At 41.3% G+C, this 23,950-nt stretch overlaps 1 protein-coding gene across 6 annotated transcripts in view; it reads right to left on the bottom strand.

The window, feature by feature from the left end:
- STXBP6 (syntaxin binding protein 6) overlaps positions 1–23,950 on the bottom strand; it is a 270,879-nt gene that overhangs the window by 69,059 nt on the left and 177,870 nt on the right. For all 6 annotated transcript variants that reach the window (XR_005065228.1, XR_005065227.1, XM_037037460.1 and 3 more), the window contains exons 3-4: positions 11,277–11,407; positions 10,238–10,403 (exon numbers count right to left, since the gene is read on the bottom strand). Coding sequence is in view for 4 of the 6 variants with exons in the window: in XM_037037460.1 (XP_036893355.1) it covers positions 10,238–10,403; positions 11,277–11,407 (297 nt within the window). In the remaining 2 variants the exon portion in view is untranslated. The remainder of the gene's footprint in view (positions 1–10,237; positions 10,404–11,276; positions 11,408–23,950) is intronic.

The raw sequence follows: 23,950 nt of genomic DNA, 5'->3' as shown, positions 1-23,950 counted from the left end.
GCTGATAATTTTTGTTTTTCTCAGCCTATGTGAACTAAGAAAAATAAGAACAATGTCATAAGTTTTTTTTAAATAAAGGTAAATGTTTTCAATTTAAGGAATGGACTTTTATTCTCAGAAATTGTGTTCTTTTTTTAATAATTAGTATGAAACCTCCTTTTCTGAAATTATGGTAACACTCATTATGAAGATTTTAAAAAATGTTCTTACATAGAAAACTATGGTTTCCCAAATTGAAAAAAAATGTACTTGTTTGTTATAGACATCATGCAGCCTGGCTTTTCTGTCTATTTCAGAAATACCACGTCATGTCTAACAATATTAAACAATTTTACCTTTGACCCCTGTATCTCCATCTTGGTTGTGGAAGGAAAACTAGACTCAAAGAAATATTCTTGGCTGAAGATATGTAGGTGGGAAAAGAATATTTCTATTAGAAAGTTCATGAAACACACCTTAGTTTTTTTCTTTCCTATGAGGAGAGCTGACTATGTGTTCTGATCTCTTTCACAGTGTTACTTAATGTAATTTTTAAAGGTTTTTTATTTTATTGTTTATGCTATTACAGCTGTCCCACTTTTTTCCCCCTACACCCACCTCCAATTAGCTCACCCTCTACTTCCATACTCATTCCCCACACTGTTGTCCCTGTCCATGGGTCCTTCATATATGTTCTTTGACTAATCCCCTCACTTTCTTTCAAACAGACCACAGCCCCCTCCTCCCCTGTTATAGCTGTCAGTCTGTTCCATGATTCCACGCCTCTGGTTCTATTTTGCTCATTGGTTTATTTTGTTCATTAGATTCTTCTTATAAGTGAGATCATATGGTATTTGTCTTTCACTGACTGGCTTATTTCACTTAGCATCATAGTCTATAATTTAAACACCACTGTCTTGGTAAGACAGCAGTAACATACACACTCAGTAAATGTCAAATGTGAACTAAAACACACTCAACATTCTATAAACCACAGCAAACAACTCAGCATCCAGACATTGGAAATGTCTATCATACAGGTCAGTTCATTTCCACTTGGAACAAAGACATTATTTTTTTTAATTTTGTAATATTTATGACCAACATGGATTAGGAAAACTCAAGAACATTTGTCACCTTTTTCATAAGATAAATGGCTTTTGAAAATGTTCTGGAAGAAATCATGTAATATAAATACACATACTGCAACTTTCAAGTTTTTAATAGAATATTCAGACATTTACTGGGACTTTGCAAAAATATCATCTGATTGAATATTTAAAAATTCACTTTAATCCCCAACTATCCCTTCAAGGTATACATTACTACCCACACATGCAGAAAAGCATAGAGAGGCTAATGCAATAACTTTTCAGAGCTAATGAGTGACGCCATCAAAGGCAGGGGCAAGTGAACGCAGTCTGCTCTTTTCACTGTATCAGGTTGTGCAGTTACACCTTCCAGTTGTGGTTCTGAAAGTAGGAATGGCTCTCATCTATTGCAGATTACTTAACCTTGGGGTAGACTAAATACATTCATGATTCTTGTCAAGCCAATAAATGATAGCTTAGAAGGGTCCTTACGTAGCCTTGGTTTGGTTCAAGACTTAGACAGAGAGAGATGATTCAAAAATGTTTAATATACAAGTCACTCCTGGCTTAGGATGACTAACCATAACCCAGCAGCTGTTTCACAGCATGCATTTCAGTGTATCTTACAGCCAATGAGCAATGAAAAAGACAAACATCGCATCTGTGACCCAATTTTTCTTTAGTTACTAGTCATTTATATCATGCACAGAACTGGATGGAACCTAAGGAAATAGTCCTTGGGCACTTCAATTTTCTCACTTAGAATAAAAGCATCTGTGTCTGATTTACCTCGTGGGAATAGGATGAAGTTGGATGGCTGACTCAGAGTATGGTAATGCTACCCTAAATTTAAACAACAAATACATAAAAGATTCAGGTCCAGAGACATCTTGTAGCTTCTGCTAAAATGTCCTGCTCCTAATAGTGCTCAGCGGATGCCAGATGGTGACGTCAGTAGTTCATGCAGCACCGTAAACATCAAAAGTGCTTGATGCAGTAGTTACGCTACTGGATGTCCAGAAACTAAAACAAAAAACACCTCCTAAACCAAACTTTCCAACTGTATTAATTTAAACACTTATTTTTATTGGTGTATCTTTTGTTTCTTAATTTCTTACTTTCTCCAAAGGCAAGTCTTTAATGAAATACCATGCTGTCTAGGAAAAGATGGTGTTGGCTGCAATGAAGAGGATGAGGTATAGAAGAGTGGATGGTAATACGTCTGTGTGTATACGTGTATATGGTTAATACAGTTAAAAGTCACTTATGGAGAACCCTCAAACAGAACTTCTAATTTGGTCCTCATCGATACAGAGGTAGGCAAAAGGAGGTTTATAGTTGTGAGTACATGAACCCGTTTATTTTTGTATTATTATTATTGTGTTATTTGTTATTATAACCTACTTTTGCCCACCCCTATATATTGTCAAATGGTATTATCTCCTCTTTGCTCAGTTGGATCAATATAAGAAAGAGACTTGTGCTTGTCAAGGGAACCTGGAAGTCATGGATGGGGAATAAGGGACCAGCCTTGACGGAAGCACTAGCTCTATCCCTTATTAGCTATGGGATCTTGGGCAAGATCCTCATGAATCATTTTCCTGGTTTGTACCATGGTGGAAGGCAACTGAAGCGTGCTATTTTGTTACTTCTTCAAGGATAACAAAAACTGTCACTAGAGGACCTATGACATATACTCCTTAATTTAAAGAACTATATGGAACACTTCATGGCCCTCTCATGTCGGTGAGCCAGCTGGGCAGGGTGGCCCCCCTTCGGAGCTGCATCTACAGGTGGGCATCAAGAGGCAGCAATATGGCAGTTTTAACACAACTGAACTCTTATGTGAATTATGATCTCTGATCCCAAACCAGGCAAAAATTACAGAGGAATTTATTCTTAAGAAATAAACCCTGGTGGGAGCATGTGTAGGAGTGTGAGGTTCACACTCCACAAAGACATTGACAGAAAACATTAAAATAGAAGGAAAAAATATAAAAATTAAAGTGTAGTCAGTCATAACGCCACTTAACAACGCAATACGTTCTGAGAAATGCAGTGTTAGGTGACTTCGTCACTGTGCAAACACCATGAAGTGCAGCGGCACAAGCCCAGAGGTTCTGCCTACCGCACAGTGAGGCTATAGGGGAGAGCCTACTGCTGCCAGGCCACAAATCTGCACAGCATGTTACCCTACTGAATACTGTAGGCAACTGTAACGCCATGGTAAATATTTGTGTGTCTAAACATACCTAAACACAGAAAAGGTACAACAAAAATGAGGTAGAAAAGATAAAATAGGGTACAGCTGTATATGGCACTGCAATGAATGGCGCCTGCAGGACTGGAAGCTGCCTTGGGTGAGTCGGGGAGTGAGTGCTGAGTGAGTGTGAGGACCTGGGACATTACTGTACACTACTGTAGACTTGATAAACACTGTACACTAAGGCTACACTCATTCTACAAAACAAACAAGGGTAAATCAAGCACAAGAGAGAATGATGCAATTAAGAGATGCGGTAAACATGGAGCACGTGAGGCTGCTGGTGTGACACAGCATACTGTTCTATAGCAAACTTTTTTACAAGTAGAAACAGTATACTCTACAATCATGATAAAAATTATAGTGTAGCCCTGGCCGGGTGGCTCAGTTGGTTGGAGCGTTGTCTTATGCACCAAAGGTTGCAGGTTTGGTCCCTGGTCAGGACACATACCTAGGTTGCATGTTCGATGCCTGGTTGGGGTGTGCATGGGGCAATGGATTGATATTTCTCTCTCTCCCCCTCTCCATCCCCCCTTCCTTTTACTCTAAAATTAATAAATATATCCTTGGGTGAGGATTTTTAAAAAAGTGTAGTAAATACATAAACCAATAAAATTATATATCATTATCAAATATTATATACTGTACATAGTATTATGTGCTATACTTTTCCATAACTATTAGTGGCTTTAGGTTTCTTTACACCAGAGTCCCCATAAACTTGTGAGTAATACATTGTGCTACCACATTAGGATGGCTGTGATGTAATTAGGCAACAGGAACTTTTTGGCTCCATTATAACCTTGTGGAACCACCACTGTACACGCCATCTGTTGTTGACCGAAATGCCATTGTGCAGCACTTGATTTTACTAAACTAATCTACTGGAAGTAAGAATGGCCATATTGATCACTTTTTCCTTTCTAAGAACCCTGTTATGGACACGTGCTCATTTTATAATTTACGTATTATGTCACCCTACACATGCCCAAGGGGCAATATTTCATAGGTGAAATATTTGCACATCTCAGCCAGGGATGAGCTTGCATTGTTTGGAAGAAAAGTACAATACAAAGTCACACTGTGAATCTTAAGATTCTATTCCATCTGAAGGAATCCAGATTAAAGCCATTCAGTTTCCCTTTAGCACACCAATCAGAGAGCCAGACTGCTATGAAGGAGACATCGGAGACAGGTGTCCCTGGAATTCTAACAGAGCTCAGAGGTCTGCGCCACCTGCAGGGCTGTACCCAAATGGGCAAGTGCTTAAGACATACCTTTTGATGAGGATAGAACTTCAAAATAGCCTGTTTCATAGATATATATTCTGCCACATTCCAAATTCTGAATATAGCTAACACTAAATAAAATTGTGAGGATTACCTGTTGCACTAGAAAGAGCTCTTTTCATTCTGACCTTGTCTATCTGGCACCTGCTAACCATCCTTTAAAATGCAGCTCAGTGATCAGCTTGGCGTTACTGCATTGTGTTTTATACACGTTTAGATCCGATGTCCCCCAGAAAGGTAAGTAAAGTCGACCAAGGTGCCTACTTTGTCATTGGAAATTCACAGGCTCAGGGTGCTGCATAAATGCGTATGGAGTCATGAGGAAATGTGCACAACTGGGCCTCAGATAATGTAGGTAGGGCTCACTGAAGGGTGACCTGAACTAAAGCAGGTGAAAGAGTAAGAGGTAACTGAATGAATTAGCCAAGGGCTTTGGGGATTAGAGTTCAAGAAAATATTAGGATATGCTTTAGTTTGTACAGAACCTTGCCTTGAAGAACAAATCATTTATTTCTTACAAGTGATTTATAATATTTATTGAAAAAGAAAACAGGTTTGTAAAGAATCTACTTTGTGGTTCTAACACAGAAGTTGCAAATACTACCAAAGATTTCCACATTCAGCCCTGGCTGGTATTGCTCAGTGGATTGAGTGCCAGCCTGCAAACCAAAGGGTTGTTGGTTTGATTCCCAGTCAGGGCACATGTCTGGGTTGTGGGCCAGGTCCCCAGTGGAGGGCGCAAAAGAGGCAACCACACACTGATGTTTCTGACCCTCTTTTTCTCTCTCCCTTCCCCTATGTCTAAAAATAAATACATAAATAAATAAAAAGATGTGTATAGTTCACGGTATTAGTAAAAAAAGAAAAATAACAGATCCACAGCAATGGGGAGCCACATACAATTTCCTCACATTTCACTGAGAAGAACCAAGAAAGCAAAAGAACAAAGTGCCCCTTGGGACCTTCCTTTAAGGCGACACACCCATTATCTAAACTGGCATTACTTTTTGAGGCAGAACACGTTTCTTTGAAATGATTTAGTCGAATACAAGTCTCCCTTCTGGAGTCTAAAGTTCGACACGTGATTAATTCTGAGGTGTCTTTGAAGTACAAATATATTACCACATGTACATAACAATATAAAATCACCTGTTTACAATAAACAGAGAGAACAAAGCTGCCATCTCAGAAGTACGATCTAATGAACCGAAGACTTCACTTACAGCAGTCAGACTGGCTCCACCCCTCTGCCTTTGATCTCTGTAGGTTGCTTGGTAACTTAGGGACCCAGCAACCAATGAATGGCTTTGCATTCTTTAAGGTGACCGGACTTTAACGAACTAAAAGAGAGGTAGGGTGAAGGTTAGGAATGACCATGCGGACTCTGTCCTCGCTGATTGGTCCCCCAGCCATCCAGAGAAGAAGGGATGCTGAGAGAGGCATGAGAAGGAACCACTGCTTCCCCCTCACACGGGCTAGAGCATCCTGCCCTCTTCCAGTGGATGCGGGCCTTCACGTAGCCTTGTCGACTACACAGGCCTCCAGGATCCTGAAACCAGCATCAGAGGATCAAAGCTTCCCAGCCTGTCCCCTGGAGATAAGAAAATATGTTTGGAAGGAGAATTTCAAACATTCCACACAATCTATTTCCGCATAACCGACTCTCCCCGAGGGAAAAAGAAAAATCTGTCATGTGGCATGCACACACAATACAGATGAGACAGCTGCATGGAACTGTAGGTACTTAAGTGATAACCCTAGTGGGACTGGTATTTTAAAGGAAGTGTGGTTCAGTAGGAGTCACGCAGACTCGCTCCCAGTCCTCTGATCTTGGGAAAGTCATTCGGACTCAGTGGACCTCAGTGTTCCCCACGACAGGACTGGACCAGACGCAGAACACCCGAGAGGTATTCCCAGCCTGGTGCCATCATCTTCCCCATTCACTAACACAGCCTCACTTTTATCTCTATAACATAGTGAAGTTCTGGTAAACAAAAACAAACAAACAAAAAAACCCAAAAGTGAAATGATCTTAAAGTTCTCTGGTGACTCCATCATTCCTAGGTCAAAAAAACTCACTTAAGAGTTATCTTCATTATATACTTGTGATAAAACTAGGGAAAAAGTTAAAACTACCCATAATCTCTGGTCCTGTTTTCTTACCTAAGTATTTTTTAATACTTAGCAATGTGCTGGCTAAAATATTTTCAAAAACACTTGCACAACTCCAGGGGGCACTCTTCCTGCCAAAGTCAATGCCACTGGTGTTCCCTGGAGCATGGCACTCAGTGGCCCTGAGGAAGGTGCCGTTAGACAAGAGTGTGCCTATGTTTGAATCTCATCTCTGCCAGCTACGTGACCCTTAGTGAGCTATTTAATAATCTCTCTGATCCTATTTCCTTCCCTGCAAAATGGAGATAATAAATTGTATTTCCAAAGGCTGCTGGAAAAGCTAAACGAGATAACTTGTAAAGAACCTGGTGGAGGGCAGCAAACCAACAGCAATATTAGTTCTCTAAAACCACAAAAACTACCGCACTGCACGGTGCGCAAAAACACTGTGTCTAGGACTGTGAGAAGAGACCCAAAGACACTGTGGAACTGGCAACAGTTCCCATCTGAAATGAAGATCTGAAGATGGGGCAGGTGCTCCAAAAGTTAAAGGAGTCAGAATGGAGTGACCTGAGAACCACCCCATTTTTTAGTGACTGTGGTAACTGGGAGAAAGGAAGACTAATCAGGACGCTAATTTATTAGGGTGTGTTGGTACAAGTGTTATCAAGGACAAGCAACTGTTTAAACAAGACCGGCTGCACTCATTAAGGACACGCGTGCTGCCAACAAATGACAACATACGTAATTCAAAATTCTTGCCTTCCGTTGGAATCCAGGGCCACATGCAGTCAACATCTAACTGCACTAAAGCTTTTGATGCTTAAATTCAAAAGTGATTAACGTACATAACAAAGCTACACTTTAGGAATTACAGATTCTGAAAAGGAGAGAACTGGAGGGGATTTTAGACCCTGTCTAGCCTGACTTCCCCATGCTACACTTGGGGAAACTGAGATCTGATGAAGTTGATAATTACACCTGTGATCACAAAAGGCAAAGCAGATTCTGGCACGTGGTCTCATTGACTTACTCTCTTAATGCAGGAAATCAATCTTTAGATTTATTAAATACACATAGCAACAACTGAACACTGGACATACAGACTCCTGTCTGAACTCTGCGTAATTTGGGGCTCGCAGGGCACTGGAGGACCCCCAAAGGGCTGGGTCCACGGCTGACAGAAGCGGATGGTGGGACTGGGTGGGAAGGCCTGAGGATACTCAAGAAGGTACAGGAGGAGCACACAGAAAGGCTGTGTGGATCTGCAGCCCAGGATTTGGGTGGGGGCAAGCAGGGACCACAGAGACCAGATACAGAACCGTTCTCCACATCCGGAGGTCGCACAGGGACTAGCATGGAGTAGGGGCTGAGTACGTATTTGTCACACAATTGGATGGTGAGTCGAGAAGGAATAAAATAACGAAAGAACTGTTGTGAGAGGAGAAATGAGAACTTGACAACAGAGAAGAGGAACTGCCTAGTGCCATCCCTTAGGGAAGAGAAGAGCCATCTAAATGGTCCCTAACCTTAGCAGGCACCGAGTGGCTCGTTTTCCTTCCCAAGGGCAGTGGAGTGAGCCTGTTGCCCTCTGGCTTCCACCTCACGTTTCTGTCCTGAGGAAATGAGGAAGTTCCCACGGCCCCTCTGCGCTCAGGGAGGAATGCGGAGAAGTGTCTGTCTCCAAGGACAACAGAGAAATTTCAAATTCATAATGTCACATTCGTTTTATTTATTATTATTATTATTATCATTATTATTTTGTTTTTCAGAGTAAGGCAGATTTGTGGGGTAGTGTACGTCACTTAAAGGTCTTGGGTTCAATTTAGAAGAGGGGCTAGACTTCCTCTTATGTGTATGTTTGTGTTTCTGGTGACTTAAAGGTTGCTTTAAGTATAGAGATATAATTCACTTTTTTAGTACATAGTATTCTTATCAGCAATAAATGTTCTTTGTGATTATGTGTGTATCTATATATGTATGTATGCATATATTTATGTACATACATATTCAATGCATGCACACAGAGGAATGTATGTCATCAAAGAGGTCATCAAAATGTCACTGTTGGCTATCTCAGGGTAGTGAGATTTCAACCGATTTAAAACATAAACCTTCCCAAACCCTGTTCCTATCCCTAACTGTCACAATCAGTTTTAGAGGAGAGCCTATGCCTAAGCACTAGCCAAGCCAGCGAGCGAGCACGCTGACACAGGTGGGGAGAACACTTCCTAGCAGGCACTGTCCCCTCTCACGCGGCTCTGCGGGCCTAAGCCTGGTGTGCTCTGACCTTCTGCCAAGTCTGCCCAGGCTGGACTTCCAACACAGGATTCATCCAATGAGCACTGATGCCACAGACGTTTCCTAAAGAGGAAGGAGTTAGTGTTGGCCAGTTCCTTTCCTTTTAACGTCTGTGTCTAACTTCTGGCCACTCTGGAGTCAAGGAGCACCATTCATCACCTCTGATATATTTTTCTAGGGCTCAACAGAGAAACTGTAAGACAACTGTATATCAATGCCCAAGAAAGACTGATCAAGGATCTTATGATGTAAGCAAGTTCCTGTTTAAGAGAAACACTAACACATCAGTGAATAAGAACTGGACAGTGTCTCCTCTACACAACATCTAGCAGACTAATGACAAAATGACCATGATTATATCAGGTACTGGGACAGAGTGATGGAATTCTGTCCCACGTTCATATGAAGATAGATACAGGCCAAAGAACATATGTAATGTCCCTAATGTGACTCTCATTTGACTCCTGATGAAGATACATTGGGAGAGTTAAAAAACAGTTCTTTCAAAATCAGGAGATCGGGTCAGTGAAAAGACCAACAATGTAAACACTGTTCTCCAACGCACAGAGTGACTGGCAAGGCTTGTTTATTTTTAGCACGGCTTCAATTCCCTAAAAAGAAATACCACCTAAAAGAAATGTGTTAAGCACCCACTTAGATTCTGTCTCTCATTAAGTTGCCAGTTCTGGCACTTGGCCCTAAGGCTGCCTCACAGTGTTCATCCCGACTCGGCTCTGCAGGCCATTCAAGAAATCAAAGCTATCTGAAAGAAAGGGATGACATCTGTAAGAATTTTTAAATTAATATTTGTAGAGTATCTTGAGAAGTAACAGGAAGAAGCAGCCCAGAAAACAGCATTCTGCAACAAAATCATAGAAATGGTAGTAAAGAAACCACACTGAAAGTTTCTTCTAATAGAGGACCAGGTTTATTCTTACAGTACAAACAATCACAGCCAAGTGGCTCATTCTTCTCATGAGACCAGATTGTAGGCAAGTGTGAAAACACCCCACTGTGTGAAAACACCCCACTGTGTGCAGACTGGGCACACAATGAACCCACCCAATGTGGTTCTCGTGAAGACTAGTACCTTGCATCTTTTCTTTTCTTTTTCTGCCTTTGTGCCGCACAACACCTAACTTTTTATGTAGAAGTGAGTCTAAGGAAACAGGATGACTGAAGTCATACAAATGCCTACTCACCTCCCATGATTTTGGATTGGCAGTTAATAAACTCCGGCTTCCTGTCTGTGAGGTACCTCTGGCAGGTGTGGTGGAGGATCTGGAAGAAGGTGCATTTTTCTGAGGCTGTGCTGGCTACCCACTGGTCAAAAGCATTTTCAAACAACAAATCAAACTCTGCAGAATCCTGGAGAAAAACAGTGAAATAACTATTGATCTCAATGTATAAAAACTGCTGCTTCTACCTTATGCCCAACAAAAGACTCTTAAAGGCAAACACATCTTTGTAAACTTTGATCCTAAACATAAGGCTCATCTTTATTAGCACTCAGGTGCGTGGAGAATCCACCCATCTGTTTACCAAGCAAACCCCGGGTCTCGCAGTATTAACAGATGTCCCTGGGAAGCTAGGATCACTGAAGTCCCTATAGCCTACCACACATTGACTTGTTTCAGAATTCAGACTACACATCACCCTCCCAATTACTTGGAACATAATTCCTTCAGTGCTAAACCACCTTAATCTTGCCCCTAACCTTTGACAGGTAAAGACTCCCCCTCATTATTTCAGTATACGGTTACAATTTACATGCGAAAGAGAGGAATGTATTTTGAATAAATAACCCTACCACAAGATATTTCTCCTATTAAATCCAATAGACTCCTAAACTTTAAAGTGCTGTTTATTTACTTAAGTAAATAAAGCTCATCACTGGGGGCAGGAGGAGATGAATAAAGCTTGGGTAGGTGTGGTTTTTCACACGGATAACCACAGACACAATATCTGAGCTCTGGTTTCTACACTTTGCTGACAAACATATTACTGGAGGTAGCATTTCTCCAATCTGCATCCCCTTACGTTCCTGCATCAAACATGATGAAAATATTTATAAGTCCCTGTAAGAAGGGCACAGAAACCAGAGAGTCTTACTCACATAACTGAAATAGAAAAAGAGCTTTGTGCAACAACAGCTCAGACAACCACCACCACTGCCAAGGCCAATGGGAGAGTCACTGCGTGAAGAGAGTGCCATCGCCCAGCCCTCGACAGGTCACTCACCCGATTGGGATCGATGCCGTTCACCTGGCGGAGCTGCTCAAGCATCCACTGGGATCTCCGCACAAACGACGTGGAGCCTTCAAACTGTTTGACCTTTGTAATGGATGCCTGTGTGGGTTTCTTGTTGGTCACTGCCAAGAAAAGACCACTCGGGTTAGTGGGTGTGCAGGCTGGTTTGTTTCCTCGGCTAGCAGTGCTTGTACCTCACTCCTACATGCATATGCAAACTGAGAACGAGAGAAGAAAAAATACACACACAAACATGCATCTCAAGAGAATGAATGTGTGTGCTTTTGGTGAGGGGTGAACTCAAAAGACATAGAGGTTACAATCTCTACTCTCGAGCAGTTACAATACAATTATAATTGTAAGGGCTGCTGCATCCTTTATGTCTTCATCCATTCCCACTGAATACAACTTAACCTAGTAACACCGAACACCTTTAATGGAGACTGCAAATGTACAATAACCAACTGCGGAGAAAGAAGCATACAGGGTTGACGGGCACCAGGTAGGGGTCATTGGGAAAGGCTGAATTTTAAAGGAAGTGGAGGTTATTGGCTCCCCTAAGGAAATGTAATGCATGTTTCTAATTTTATAGTCTGGTGTAAATATTTCATGTTGCAGTGACAAAGAGTAATACCTCATTAAGAAAAAGGGAACAGTTTGGCTTTAAAACATAGTCCAGTTTGTATCAAGTTGGCATCTGACTATGACTGTATCTGGCATTCTGGACGCCTCCCCCCACCAATATGAATTCCTAAGGTCCCCACATGGGCAGGACCAGGGCCTCCTCTCCGCCTTAGTCACGCTGACGATGGAGTGTCACCTCTCAGACAGAAGTCAAGCACCAGCTGCCAGGAGGGAGTCACTTGGGATAGTTTTATATCTACTTACCTCTCGACTTAGACATTCAAGGGTGGGGAGGTAATCAGCTCTGAAAGAGCTTTCCCAGAAGCTCCTATGAGCCTTGGCTGTAGGAATCATAAGACTGAACAGAGAAGACGCTACGAGGGGAACCGGGAAGAGTGGAAAGTACTACTTGTCATAATGAATGCTATCCTAATAAGACGGCTTCAGCAGCACATGTTTTCTTTGTTTTTTTCTCTTTTTTTAAGTTATGAATGTATTTTTATTTTTATTTTATTTTTTAGTGTTGTTCAATTATAGTTGTTCCCATTCCCCACCCCCCCGCCATTACTCTCCCCTGCCCTACCCATCCCCCACCTCCCACATTCAATCCTCCTCCCCATTGGCTTTGCCCATGGGTCCTTTCCAAACGTGCCTTGACTTGACCCTTCCCTCCCTTTCCCTCGTTATGTCCCTCCCCACTCCCCTCTGGTCCCTGTCAGTTTGTTCTTTATTTCCATGACTCTTTGCTTCAAGTAACCCCACAGATTCCACATTTTCAAATAACTAGGCAGATCCTCGACAGATGGCAAAGAGAAGCCTTGGGGGACAAAGGACAGGAAGCACCCACTCCCGTCCCGGTTGGTGATAAGAAGACTGTCCTTTCACGCATGCCAGAGTTTGCTGCATTGAAGGATCAAAAAAGCAGGACCAAGAGGAGAAAGAAGTGGGGGTGCCCTGCCTTTAGGTCTGCTGAGGGTCCCTGCAGTTCCAGGACTGAAGACTGCTTTTACGACTTCAGTACACTCTCACCTCTTTGCTCTTAACCAGAATTTAGCAAATGTTTTTTTTTTTTAATTTCAAATAATGCGTAGGTTTATTACCCATTATTTCCATTATATTCAGCTAGAAGCTTCTGAATATTTCACACCAATTACATTTACTTTCATGGTTAAAAAGTCATCATCCCCTTAACACCCACAATCAGAGGAAATTTATTGTCTCCTACTCACAAATGGCCTCTCTGGCCTACGCTCGAAGTATAGGCCTGCTAGGTCCCATTAGCAATAACTACTACCAGTCTGCTCAGGGTTCTGGCCCTACATTTAATTCAATTCATTTATTTTTTTGTGTCTGCTACGACACAAAGGGAAATCTAGTAGGTGCCTCTGATAGTCATGTCCTGCTCTTGTGTTTTAATGTTAAACAACATACCTGGAATGTATGCAGGTCTTAAAATGGGCTTAACAGACTAAAGAATGCTTTTCAATAACAGGAAAACATGGGTTCCTGTATTAGACACACCCCCTGAAACACAAAGAGGATTTCCTCTGTTGTTTATGTAAATCACCTGACATTTTGGCATCCTGGGAAACATGAACATTTTCTTGTAACTTTAGCGAAAGCTGTCATGAGCTCCTATTTTTACTTCTGGCCCATTTATTTCCAAGTAGTGTACAGCATTATAAAAGCTCAAACACAATGCAAGATCACTGTGGTTCCTGGTATGTCCAGCACTGACATCTTAGAAAGGCAAGTTCCATTGGAAGCTTGTCACTGAAATGAGAAGCCCAGGCACCCCACCCACACGACAAATGCCCCACAGAACTGCTCAACAGCGATCACACTGCAGAGCAGCCATTTTTAATGGGGGCAGTTCCAGCTCCATCCATTCCTGCCTTTTCCCTCCTACTGACTTACTCCTTGCCCAGTTCTTGCAATCTGGGTAGTTTTCCTGGGCACTGAGCCTGGTTTAGTTTAATTTTTGTTTATTGTTATTATCTCCACCACTCCCGTTTCTATTTTGAAGCAGGTGCTTTAAAATTATAGCATTATATACACATTATATAGAGTTAAATAAAGACTTCCCCTCCTGAAGTCAGAACACTTGCACCAACACACCACGGCCAGCCTTTCTGAGTTCTGTGCTTGGTGAAGTCACATTTTAATTCCTTCCTTGTTTAGAGGTTTTCGGTGTCCATGGTTAATAAAAAAAAAAGTCAAACTCCAGATATCTAGTGAAAAACAGCAATTTGCCACCTTCTTCCCAAGGACAGCTGGTTGACAGCACGCCTAGAAAGTGGAACCCAAAGAGCTGGTCAGTAGTAGGATAATGCTGAATGTCCAATTACCCCCGACAAGAGATTCCATATTTATTATTTTCAATAACTTTAATGGCCAGAAAGCCAGGGCATTTCTGTCATGCCTTCAACATCCATGAGGAAAAGGCCAATATACAGGCATTTAAAGGGATGGGATGGGCATGACACCCCCGGGTAATACCACCTAAATCAGCCTGGTCTCCTGGTTCTCCATTCCAACTGCACCTCAAAACCAGTCACCTGGGAGTTTTATAATAAATGCACCAAACCGTGTGAATCAGAATCTCTGGGGGTGTGGCCCTGGCATCCATATTTTAAATCTCCCAGCTGGTTCTGAGGCACACTGACTGATGAGGCCACCAAACTTGTGTATGGGTTCATTTAGCAAATATATATGGAACGCCTACTAGATGGAAGACACAGAAGCAAGTTTTGTGGGTAATTTAAAGAGTAAATAAGATGCGATTCTGATGCATTGGAGAATAATACAAAAACCGTATTAAAGCATAATAGCATAAATGACCTAGGAGTCACCTGAGTTGCTGGGAAAAGAAGGACTTTAAGGACCAAGGATGAGTTGGGAAAAGTTAGGGAGATTTCATGAAATGGCCACATTCCAGAAAATACAGCATTACTCCTCACTTGGACTTCTATGACCAGCTTGGCCACTCAAACTGAAATGTGGATGGAAGACTGAACCATCTTTTAAAAACTCCTCAATGGCATCCCACAGCATTCAGAATAAAGTCCAAGCCACTCTCCATGACCTGCAAAGGCCTAGAAGCAGCAACCTCTTTCCACCTTTTGTGACGGCTGTTTCCGTCATAGAATCGCTCCTTTCTCATCCCCACCCCCGTGGTCGTCTCCTGTTCAGTGTTCAGCTTTCAGCTCACACGTCAACTCCATAGGAAACAAAATTCTGTGGTCATTTTATTTAAGTAGGTCCCCCTCAATGTTATTTCTTTCACGGAATTCTGTTCATTTCAAAACGGATTTATTTCAAGCCTGGATGAAATAGTCAACATTTGCTTCTCTGACATGGTGTGAAGAACAAAATCCAGACTTCTATCATGTCCATTTGGTCCAAACATGTTACAGGAGGCTAAACCCCCACACTGATCTGTACTACATCTACCAGATTATAATGTAGGACAGAGTAAATTGACAGAGTAACAAATTTCATTTTTCACGGCATTTGAAACTTGAAAAAAATCTCTTTTATACAGCGTCAAATGGCACAAGAAGCACTGACTTGCCGAAGCAATAATGTTAATGAATGGAAAAACCAACTTACACAATGAACTTAAAAGTCTACTGCTCTTTCCATGATAGCTTTTTGCTGCATTATCAGATGCCGTATTTTATTAGGTGTGGGATACTCATTAAGTAAGGGTTAATTGAATCATTTTGTTCTAATAATGATACTACTGTTGTGATTCTGACAATATCTTGAACTGTTACTTCCTTAACGTTTTCCTTTAAGTAAACTTGCTTTTTCACTTAAACAAGTTCAATGAAAAAAAAAAAACATGCTAAGGTCTTAAATAGATGCAGCTCTGCCTACATTAAATAAAAAAATAATATAAAAATATAATTGAAAAATTAAAAAATTAAAAATATAACCAAAACATAAATGCTATTAATTTCAGATTAGAAAATTGGCAGTGGAGGGCTTGGCATCTGACGTCGGCTCTAGGGTGACACGGCGATTAGCCAGTGTGGACAGGTGTTACAAACTATCACAGGACAGATGTGCTCCTAGGCATAATCACAGAGCTTAACGAGAAATGGCTTCTCTAAGATTACTGCTTGGTAAGCACTGGAACTCACTCGATTCAGTCGAGTTGCGGGGTTAGACAAACCTAATGCTGTTTTTTCCCTCACTCCCACTTCTGGAACCCACTGCCCTCCACAGTGGGATCTGAGGAAGGCAGAAGCATGTGGGCCAACCAAATCCGGGCCCTTCTGCTTCCAGTTCTGACAAAAAGAATGTGGTTTCCATGGCTGCACGCCTCCTCTTCAGCCTTCACGTAGACTTGATCTACATCTCTGCTGAAGTTAATCATGATAGGATCTAGTAGGTTTGGAATATCATTACTGAGGTTGTATATACATCTCTATGACATGAACTAATGGCCTAGTGAGGTCTTTTAAAAGATGGTCCCTCCAGGAAACATTGTTCAGAAATATAATACGGCACTTAGTTAAGGAGTGGAGACTACTAGTCTTATTTTTGACTGATCAGAAAATTCTATTTAATTTAAAACGAATATGCTGGACTATAATAAAGCACCATCTTAGATCAGAAGTGGTCTTGCAGTGGCCAGGAATTGGTGAAGGAGTAAACAAAGACTGATGAAGAAAGACAGAAATGCAAGTTATCTGCATATTATGCAGAACAGTACAGGAATGCACACTGCTAGTGATTAAGTGGCCAGTCTTCCATTTCTAGGTCCAATGGTGGAGAGATTTCTTACAAAAGAAGTCACACCTTGCCCTTGCCAGTGTGGCTCAGTTTGTTGGAGCATCATGCCATAACCAAAGGGTTGTGGGTTCAATTCCCGGTCAGGGCACATGGCTGGATTGCAGGTTTGATCCGTGGTTGGGTATGTATGAGAGGCAAACAATCAATGTTTCTCTTTCACCCAATGTTTCTTTCTCCTTTCCTGTTTCTCCAGAAGCAATTTAAAAAATGTCCTTAGGTGAGGATAAAAATAAATAAAATAAAAATAAAAACATCACCCTCTTTCCCCTACATCTCACTATTCACAGCATCATTCCTGAATCATTCCAAACAAGAAGATCAATTTTATTTAATATACAAAATATCTAGTCTCAGTCTTATAGTGTTACTTTAAAGGAAGTAATCAGCACATAAAAACGATTGCTCTACCTTTATATTCTTTTTTTTTAAAGATTTTATTTATTTATCTTTAATCTTAGAGGGGAAGGGAAGGAGAGAGAGAGAGAGAGAGAGAGAAATATCAATGTATGGTTGCCTCTCATTCGTCCCCTGCCAGGAACTGGGAACTGGCCTGCAACCCAGGCATGTGCCCTGACTGGGAATCAAACCGCGATCGTGTGGTTCGCAGGCCCGCACTCAATCCACTGAGCTACACCAGCCAGGGCTCTACCTTTATATTCTTTTCTAAAATTCTGAATTATACTTTATTGATTATGCTATTACAGTTGTCCCAATCTTTCCCTCTTTGTCTCCCTCTACTCAGCACTCCCACTCCCTCAGGCATCCCCACACCACTGTTCATGTCCATGGGTCATGCATATGAGTTCTTTGGTGACTCCATTTCCTATGCTGTATTTTACATCACCATGGCTATTCTGTAACTACCTACTTCTTGTACTTCCTAATCCCTTCGCCTCTTCACCCATTCCCCCACACCCTCCTCCCATCTGGCTATCATCAAAATGCTCTCTGTATCTAGGCTTCAGTGTCTGTTCTTCCTGTTTGCTTTTCAGATTCAGTTGTTGATAGATATGTCTTGATTGCCATTTTATTGTTCATAGCTTTAATCTACTTTTTCTTAAATAAGTCCTTTTAACATTTCATATAATAATGATTTGGTGATGATAAACTCCTTTATCTTTTTCTTCTCTGAAAAGCTCTTTATCAGCCCTTAGATTCTAAACAATATCTTTGCTGGGTAGAGCAAACTCGGCTATAGGTCCCTGCTTTTCATGACTTTGAATATTTCTTGCCAATCCCTTCTAGCCGGCAAAGTTTCTTTAGAGAAATCAGTTGACAGTTTCATGGGAACTCTCTTGTAGGTAACTAACTGCTTTTCTCTTGCTGCTTTTAAGATTCTCTCTCTATCATTAACCTTTGGCATTTTAGTGATGATGTGTCTTGGAGCCCATCTTTGCATCCACCTTGTTTGGGACTCTCTGTGCTTCCTGGACTTCCATTTCTATTTCCTTCACCAGATCGGCGGACTTTTCTTTCCTTACTTTTTCAAATAGTGTTCCAATTTCTTGCTTTTCCTCTTCTCCCTCTGGCACTCTTATGATGTGAATGTTGGAATGCTTGAGGGTCTCCCAGAGAAGGCTTACATTATCCTCCTTTTTTTTTTATTCTTTTTCTTGTTATTGTTCTGATTGGTTGTTTTACTTCATTATGTTCCAAATCACTGATATAATTCTTGGCTTCATCCACTCTACTGTCGTTTCCCTGTAAATTATTCTTTATTTTAATTAGTGTTGCCTTCATTTCACTGAAGGAAACACTTTCTTATACTATTGAAGTTCTCACTAAGTTCCCTGAGTATCCTTACAACCAGTGTTTTGACATCTACATGTTATAGATTGCTTATCTCCATTTCATTTAGCTCTTTTTCTAGAGTCCTGATCTGTTCTTTCATTTGGAACATGTTTCTTTGCCTTCTCATTTTGGCATTATGCCTGTGTTTGTTTCTATGTATTAGGTAGAGCTCCTGTGTCTCCCTGTCTTGGTATCTTGGCCTAATGGAGCAGGTGTTCTGTAGGGTCTAGTGGCACAGCCTCCCCTAACACCCAAGCTGTGTATTCAAGGTGTGTTCCTTTTGTGGGCTGAGTACATCCTCCTCTTGTAGTTGAGCCTTGATTGCTTTTGGCAGGTCAATGGAAAGTATTTACTCAGGCCAGTCAGCTGCAAGGATTGTCTATGATCACTGACCACTGCCCTCTGCCCTCTGTGGAGGATCAGCTGTGCAGGGGCAGTGTGGTGGTGCTCTGATTTGGTCTGTAGCTATCCACTGGGTGTGCAGTCTCTGGGGTTTCCCAGGTGGTGCAGGCCAAGGCCAGCCCTCACTATGTTCTGTCTGGGGCCACCCAGCCTGAGCCATAGAGCAATCTGAGATGGCTGCTACTTGTGTTGGGCTTGGAGATTCCCTGGTGAAGTCAAGCTGTGAATCTAGGCTGGCTGCTGCTAGTGCTGAGTCTGGCACCACTCATCAAGAAGTATGGGTGCTGGGGGCTCACTGAGGCTGGCTGTTACTTGTTTGAGAGGATTTAGAAAGCTGTGGAGCGTGAGCTAAGACATATCCATTCATATGAAAATGCACTTGGGTGGGCCCATAAATTGGGTAGGGCAGAGCCTCTGGAGATATCCAGGGTGGAGCACACAGAGTTAGCCAGATAGATAAAGTCTCAGATATGGCACCACCCTGCCAGCTCTGTGGCTCTGTGTTGGGAGGGTTCTGAAAAGGGACAATGGCCTCTGCCCATCTTTCTTCTGGGGGAAATCTGTCCCCTAGCTCCGCCTTGATGCTAGACACTTCACTTTCTCCTTGTATGCTACTGGTACCTTTCCAGCTCCTTCGTTAGTTCTAGAGCTCAGAGAGAGTGAGTCTGAGTAAGTCCGTGTGTGGGCTCTTTAAGAGGAACTGCTTGGGACTCTAACCATTTCTCCCACTAACTCAACCCCTGCTGGTTTTTGCAGCAAGAAGTTATTGGGACTTATCTTCCTGCCACTGGAACCCTGGGCTGGGGGATCAGGTGTGGGGCTGGGATCCCTTACTCCCAAGATATCTCTCCTGAATTTCTGTCCACCACATATAGGTATGGGACTATCCCATTCTATGTCTCCACATCACCATCCCTCCTACCAGTCTGGATGGATGTGATTTCTTTAATTCCATACTCGTTAGAGTTCCTTTCACCTTGATTTCTGACAGTTCTGAGTGATGGTTGTTCTATAGTTTAGTTGTAATTTTGATGTGGTTATGTGAGATGGTGACCCATGTTTACCTAATACCTCCTTTTTGACTAGAAGTCTACTCTATATTCTCTACCTTATTTTACATAGGTATTTTTACATATTTACTAACTTTTGTATAAACATTTTTAAAAAGATTTAATTTATTTATCTTTAGAGGGGAAGGGAAGGAGAGAGGAAGAGAAATATCAATGTATGGCTGCCTCTCATGTGTCCCCTGATGGGAACTGGCCTGCAACCCAGGCATGTGGCCTGACTAGGAATTGAACTGTACTTGTTTGGTTCGCAGGCCCACACACAATCTCCTGAGCTACACCAGCCAGGGCTGCACAAACATTTTTTATATATATTAATCTCAGATTAATATATATAATTGTAAGTTTATGTGGTCATTTCTCTCAGAAAGGTACTTAAGAGCAAATTGTTTCTATGTAGTTTATGTTGAAGGTAAGCACAGCTATGTACTTAAGATACCTTAAAATCTTACTATGCTTAGTCCTAACACAATCTTATAGGTAAGTGAACATCAGTGTTTTGTGGTAAGCCTTAGCTCTCTGCTCTGCTGGAGTCTAATAGCTAGATACTTCAATTTCAACAACACTGTGAATGAAATAATTTGGAGCAAGGGAAAAAATGATGTCCATGTAGAATATTATTAGGGCTGCTCTTTGGCTATGTCAGAAGTGAAAATCCTCTGAAATGTGTTTCAGGAAATAAAAGAAAAACTGAACATGCCTTCTAGGTGCTGATGTGGTAAAGAAATGGGCTAACATGTGAAAGTGAGAAACAATGATTTAGAACTAGTTTCCTTAATGTTCTTCCAAAGCTCTAATGTATACGTCCAGGTCAGTTAATAGTATGTATGGAGAAATAAGTATCAGGTCTGAGGCTGCATCAGCAATTTTATCTGGTGAGATGGCTAAAAAATTACAAACTTAGAAGCAAAAATACCTAGATTGTTACCTCAAATACATTCAGAATAGGGAAACACCATCACTGCTAGAATTATTGAGAAATAGAGCATGTGCATTATACACAAGGTTGACTGGCTGCTTCTCACAGTACCTCTCAAGGTGTGCTATATAGGATATATATATCCTCATTTAGGATATAGTAAATGTTTAGACTACACAGGCTACAACTAGACCAATTCATGAAATGGCCAAGTTTGCCTTTCTGGCCCTATCTGTCTCTTCCTAATCTCAGGTACTGGCTAGACTCATGACAGGACCCAAATGAGCCTGAAAGGATATTCCCGAATCTTCATGTTTTTAGGAAGAAGTGTTTAATTCAGATAAATACCAGACACAACAACAGAAAAGGTGGCATCAGTCATGAGCACAAATGGGTGGGAAAAAATAAGGATGACCTTCAACAGTCCCTGCTCCACTAACTCTAAAGGGGAAGGCAGGGAGAACCAGGAGGGAGAGAGTTATGAAGTATAAGACAGACTTCCACAGTCTGTAGAAGGGATAATCACAAAGAAAATTGGCTACACAAAATATTCCTTATTTGGTACCACTAGTTTCTAGGCCTGTACCTTCATCACATTCTCATCTCCAAACTGGAGGAGGAAGGTGAGGAGGGAGAGGAGATTGAAAATCTAAGGAATTTCGCCAAAGGGATACTGGAAAAGGAAAGATTTGTATGGGAACCTGCTTTCTTGACAGAAGTCTTGGAAAGTTCTTCAGAAGTTGGAGAAAAAGAAGAAACATCTTTCATCAAACATTCCTTGAGGTTAATGCTTTTAACATGAAGGTATACAACCACCATATGGAGGGTAGTTACCAACTACACACTAATAGAGTAAGCAACCTCCCTATACCAACTTTGTAGGAAGTACTATCTGGTTGTAGTATTTCCAAGTTACCAACAAGGAGACTATTATTTTGAAATACACAACTTTTATGTCACATGCTGACATGAGATCTAGCTGCTACTTGTAAAACCTAGTCCCTTCTCATTTTCATCTTCTTTACCCTGTGTGTAATTTACTTTTTACCCCGTTTGTTATTTACTTTTTTAAAGTTGTAAAAATATACAGGTTTTGACAGTTTTCTATTTTCAAGTCAACAACAGGTTCAAAGGATTTGAAGTATTTTCTTCTTAGATAAGAGTAGTATCATAAGAACTAGGGAAAATAGAGAAAATAGTAAAAAACCAAGAAATTATAGAAATATCAGGAGACTAAAAGGAGAGAAATTTGGGGTTTAATCTCTTTTAAAGGCATCTTTCCTACAGTCTTTATTCTTGCAACATGTCTCTTAAGTGATTGCTTGTTTCGGCCTCCCTAAAAACATGACCTCAGGCTCGAGATTCAGCAAGCCCAGGCTTCCCATTGTGTTCCATTTTTTTTTAGCTTCTGTAGATTTTTCCCCATAGACCTGAGGAGAAAATCAATTTGCATGCATTTTGGGTAAAGGGTAAACATACAATGAATTATAAAACCTGGTTAGTATTAATTGTTATAAATTCATGTTTTACATGGAAAGGGTACAACATGTCTGATTTATGTAGCATAACTGTGAAACAAGCAAACAAACAGGCCCAGGCCAAGGACACCTTGAGAGCTGCGACAGCTGTGTGTGCCTCCGAGAGAGCTGAACCCCAACATCAAGCGCTGTGGTACAGGATGTAGGGTACAGAAAGGGTTAACTACGGCCATAAAGTCGCATTCTGTTCTTACTTCCTCAACTGGGGAGCAGATATAAACATCATTTTTGATCTATTCTTAGGAGAGACTTACAAACAGAGCATCTAAAGACAAAGGCATCAAAGAGGCAGCTACCTGACTTAAGAACGAGTTAAATTACTCCACAAGAAGCTCAAAGGCTGGAAATAAAAACTTGAAAAACAGATTCCTTTAATGTTACGCTCTTTTAACATTACCCATTAGATACTGAAAAGTATAGGCCAAGCAGCAACTCTCTTAGGGAAATGTCATACTTGGTAGAAATTTAATACATATTTTACCTGGGAAAGTTGCTAAAAAGCATTCTCAGAGCTCAAATACCTCTTTGAGCGGGAGAAGATTGAATCACTTCTGCAGTCTCGACCTCCTCGCCCCTCAGCAGCTCCGAAGAAGGCCGTTCCCTCACCGCTATGTGAGGAAATGGTCTGGTGCTACGCTCCCTGACACCCTGCACCCCACTGCTGAGCATAACCTGTTAATCTGAATATTTTTGTCTAAAAGAACCACAGAAAGATGCTCTGTGGATATGGATCTCCTTCACTGTGAGAAGAGTATTCACCGAGGAGGCAGAGCACAAGGGAATTTTCGAATGGACTAGGTACTAAACATATAACACCACTAGGTTTTTGAAAAAAACAAACAAACAAAACAAAGCTGTTATTACTCAGCAAACATATTCTGTCAAATACAATTACAACGGTCAGTCAAGCAGACAGATTTGTCTGCCCTCTCTGCTTTCCTCCCTCGTCACCGCCACCACCACATAATACTTTTTTAATAGTACATTTTAAATATCACTTAAGTTCTAAAAATGTGAATGATGTCCCTAAGAACTTGTCACCTTCCTTCTTTACTGTGTTAAATTGGGGAACAAAATCTGGCAACATGTTCTGCATAAAATGAATGTCCATTATAACAGTCAAAATTATGTACAATTAAAATTAGCTTAATTGATTTTGGTAAACTCTAGGCAATACCTACTAAAGTAAAACGTGTATACTGTACAACCCAGCAATTCTAATCTTGTGTCTATACAACAGAAATCAGCTCTGAGTCCACCCTTCTTTCAGAAACAACCAGAATTGGCCAAAATACATGGAACAATGAAGGGCAGTGACCCCTGAGCGATGGGCATGAATGAGGGATCCCCAGTGCACTGCTCTGAGCGAGCTGTCTGGGCTGTGGAGAAGCCCAGCAGGAAGAACCCAGGCAGAGATGGGCAGACTGCCTGACTTGAAGAATCAGAGGTCAGAGCCTAGGGAGACCAAGGTAATTCAAGTTCTCAGGACAGAGTGATGAAGAAGAGCAAACTCCAAAGATG

Source organism: Sturnira hondurensis, unplaced genomic scaffold, assembly GCF_014824575.4.
Source record: "Sturnira hondurensis isolate 20B ecotype Veracruz unplaced genomic scaffold, ASM1482457v3 Scaffold0023357, whole genome shotgun sequence".
NCBI lineage: Eukaryota > Metazoa > Chordata > Mammalia > Chiroptera > Phyllostomidae > Sturnira > Sturnira hondurensis.
This window is presented reverse-complemented; position numbering and strand designations above follow the sequence as displayed.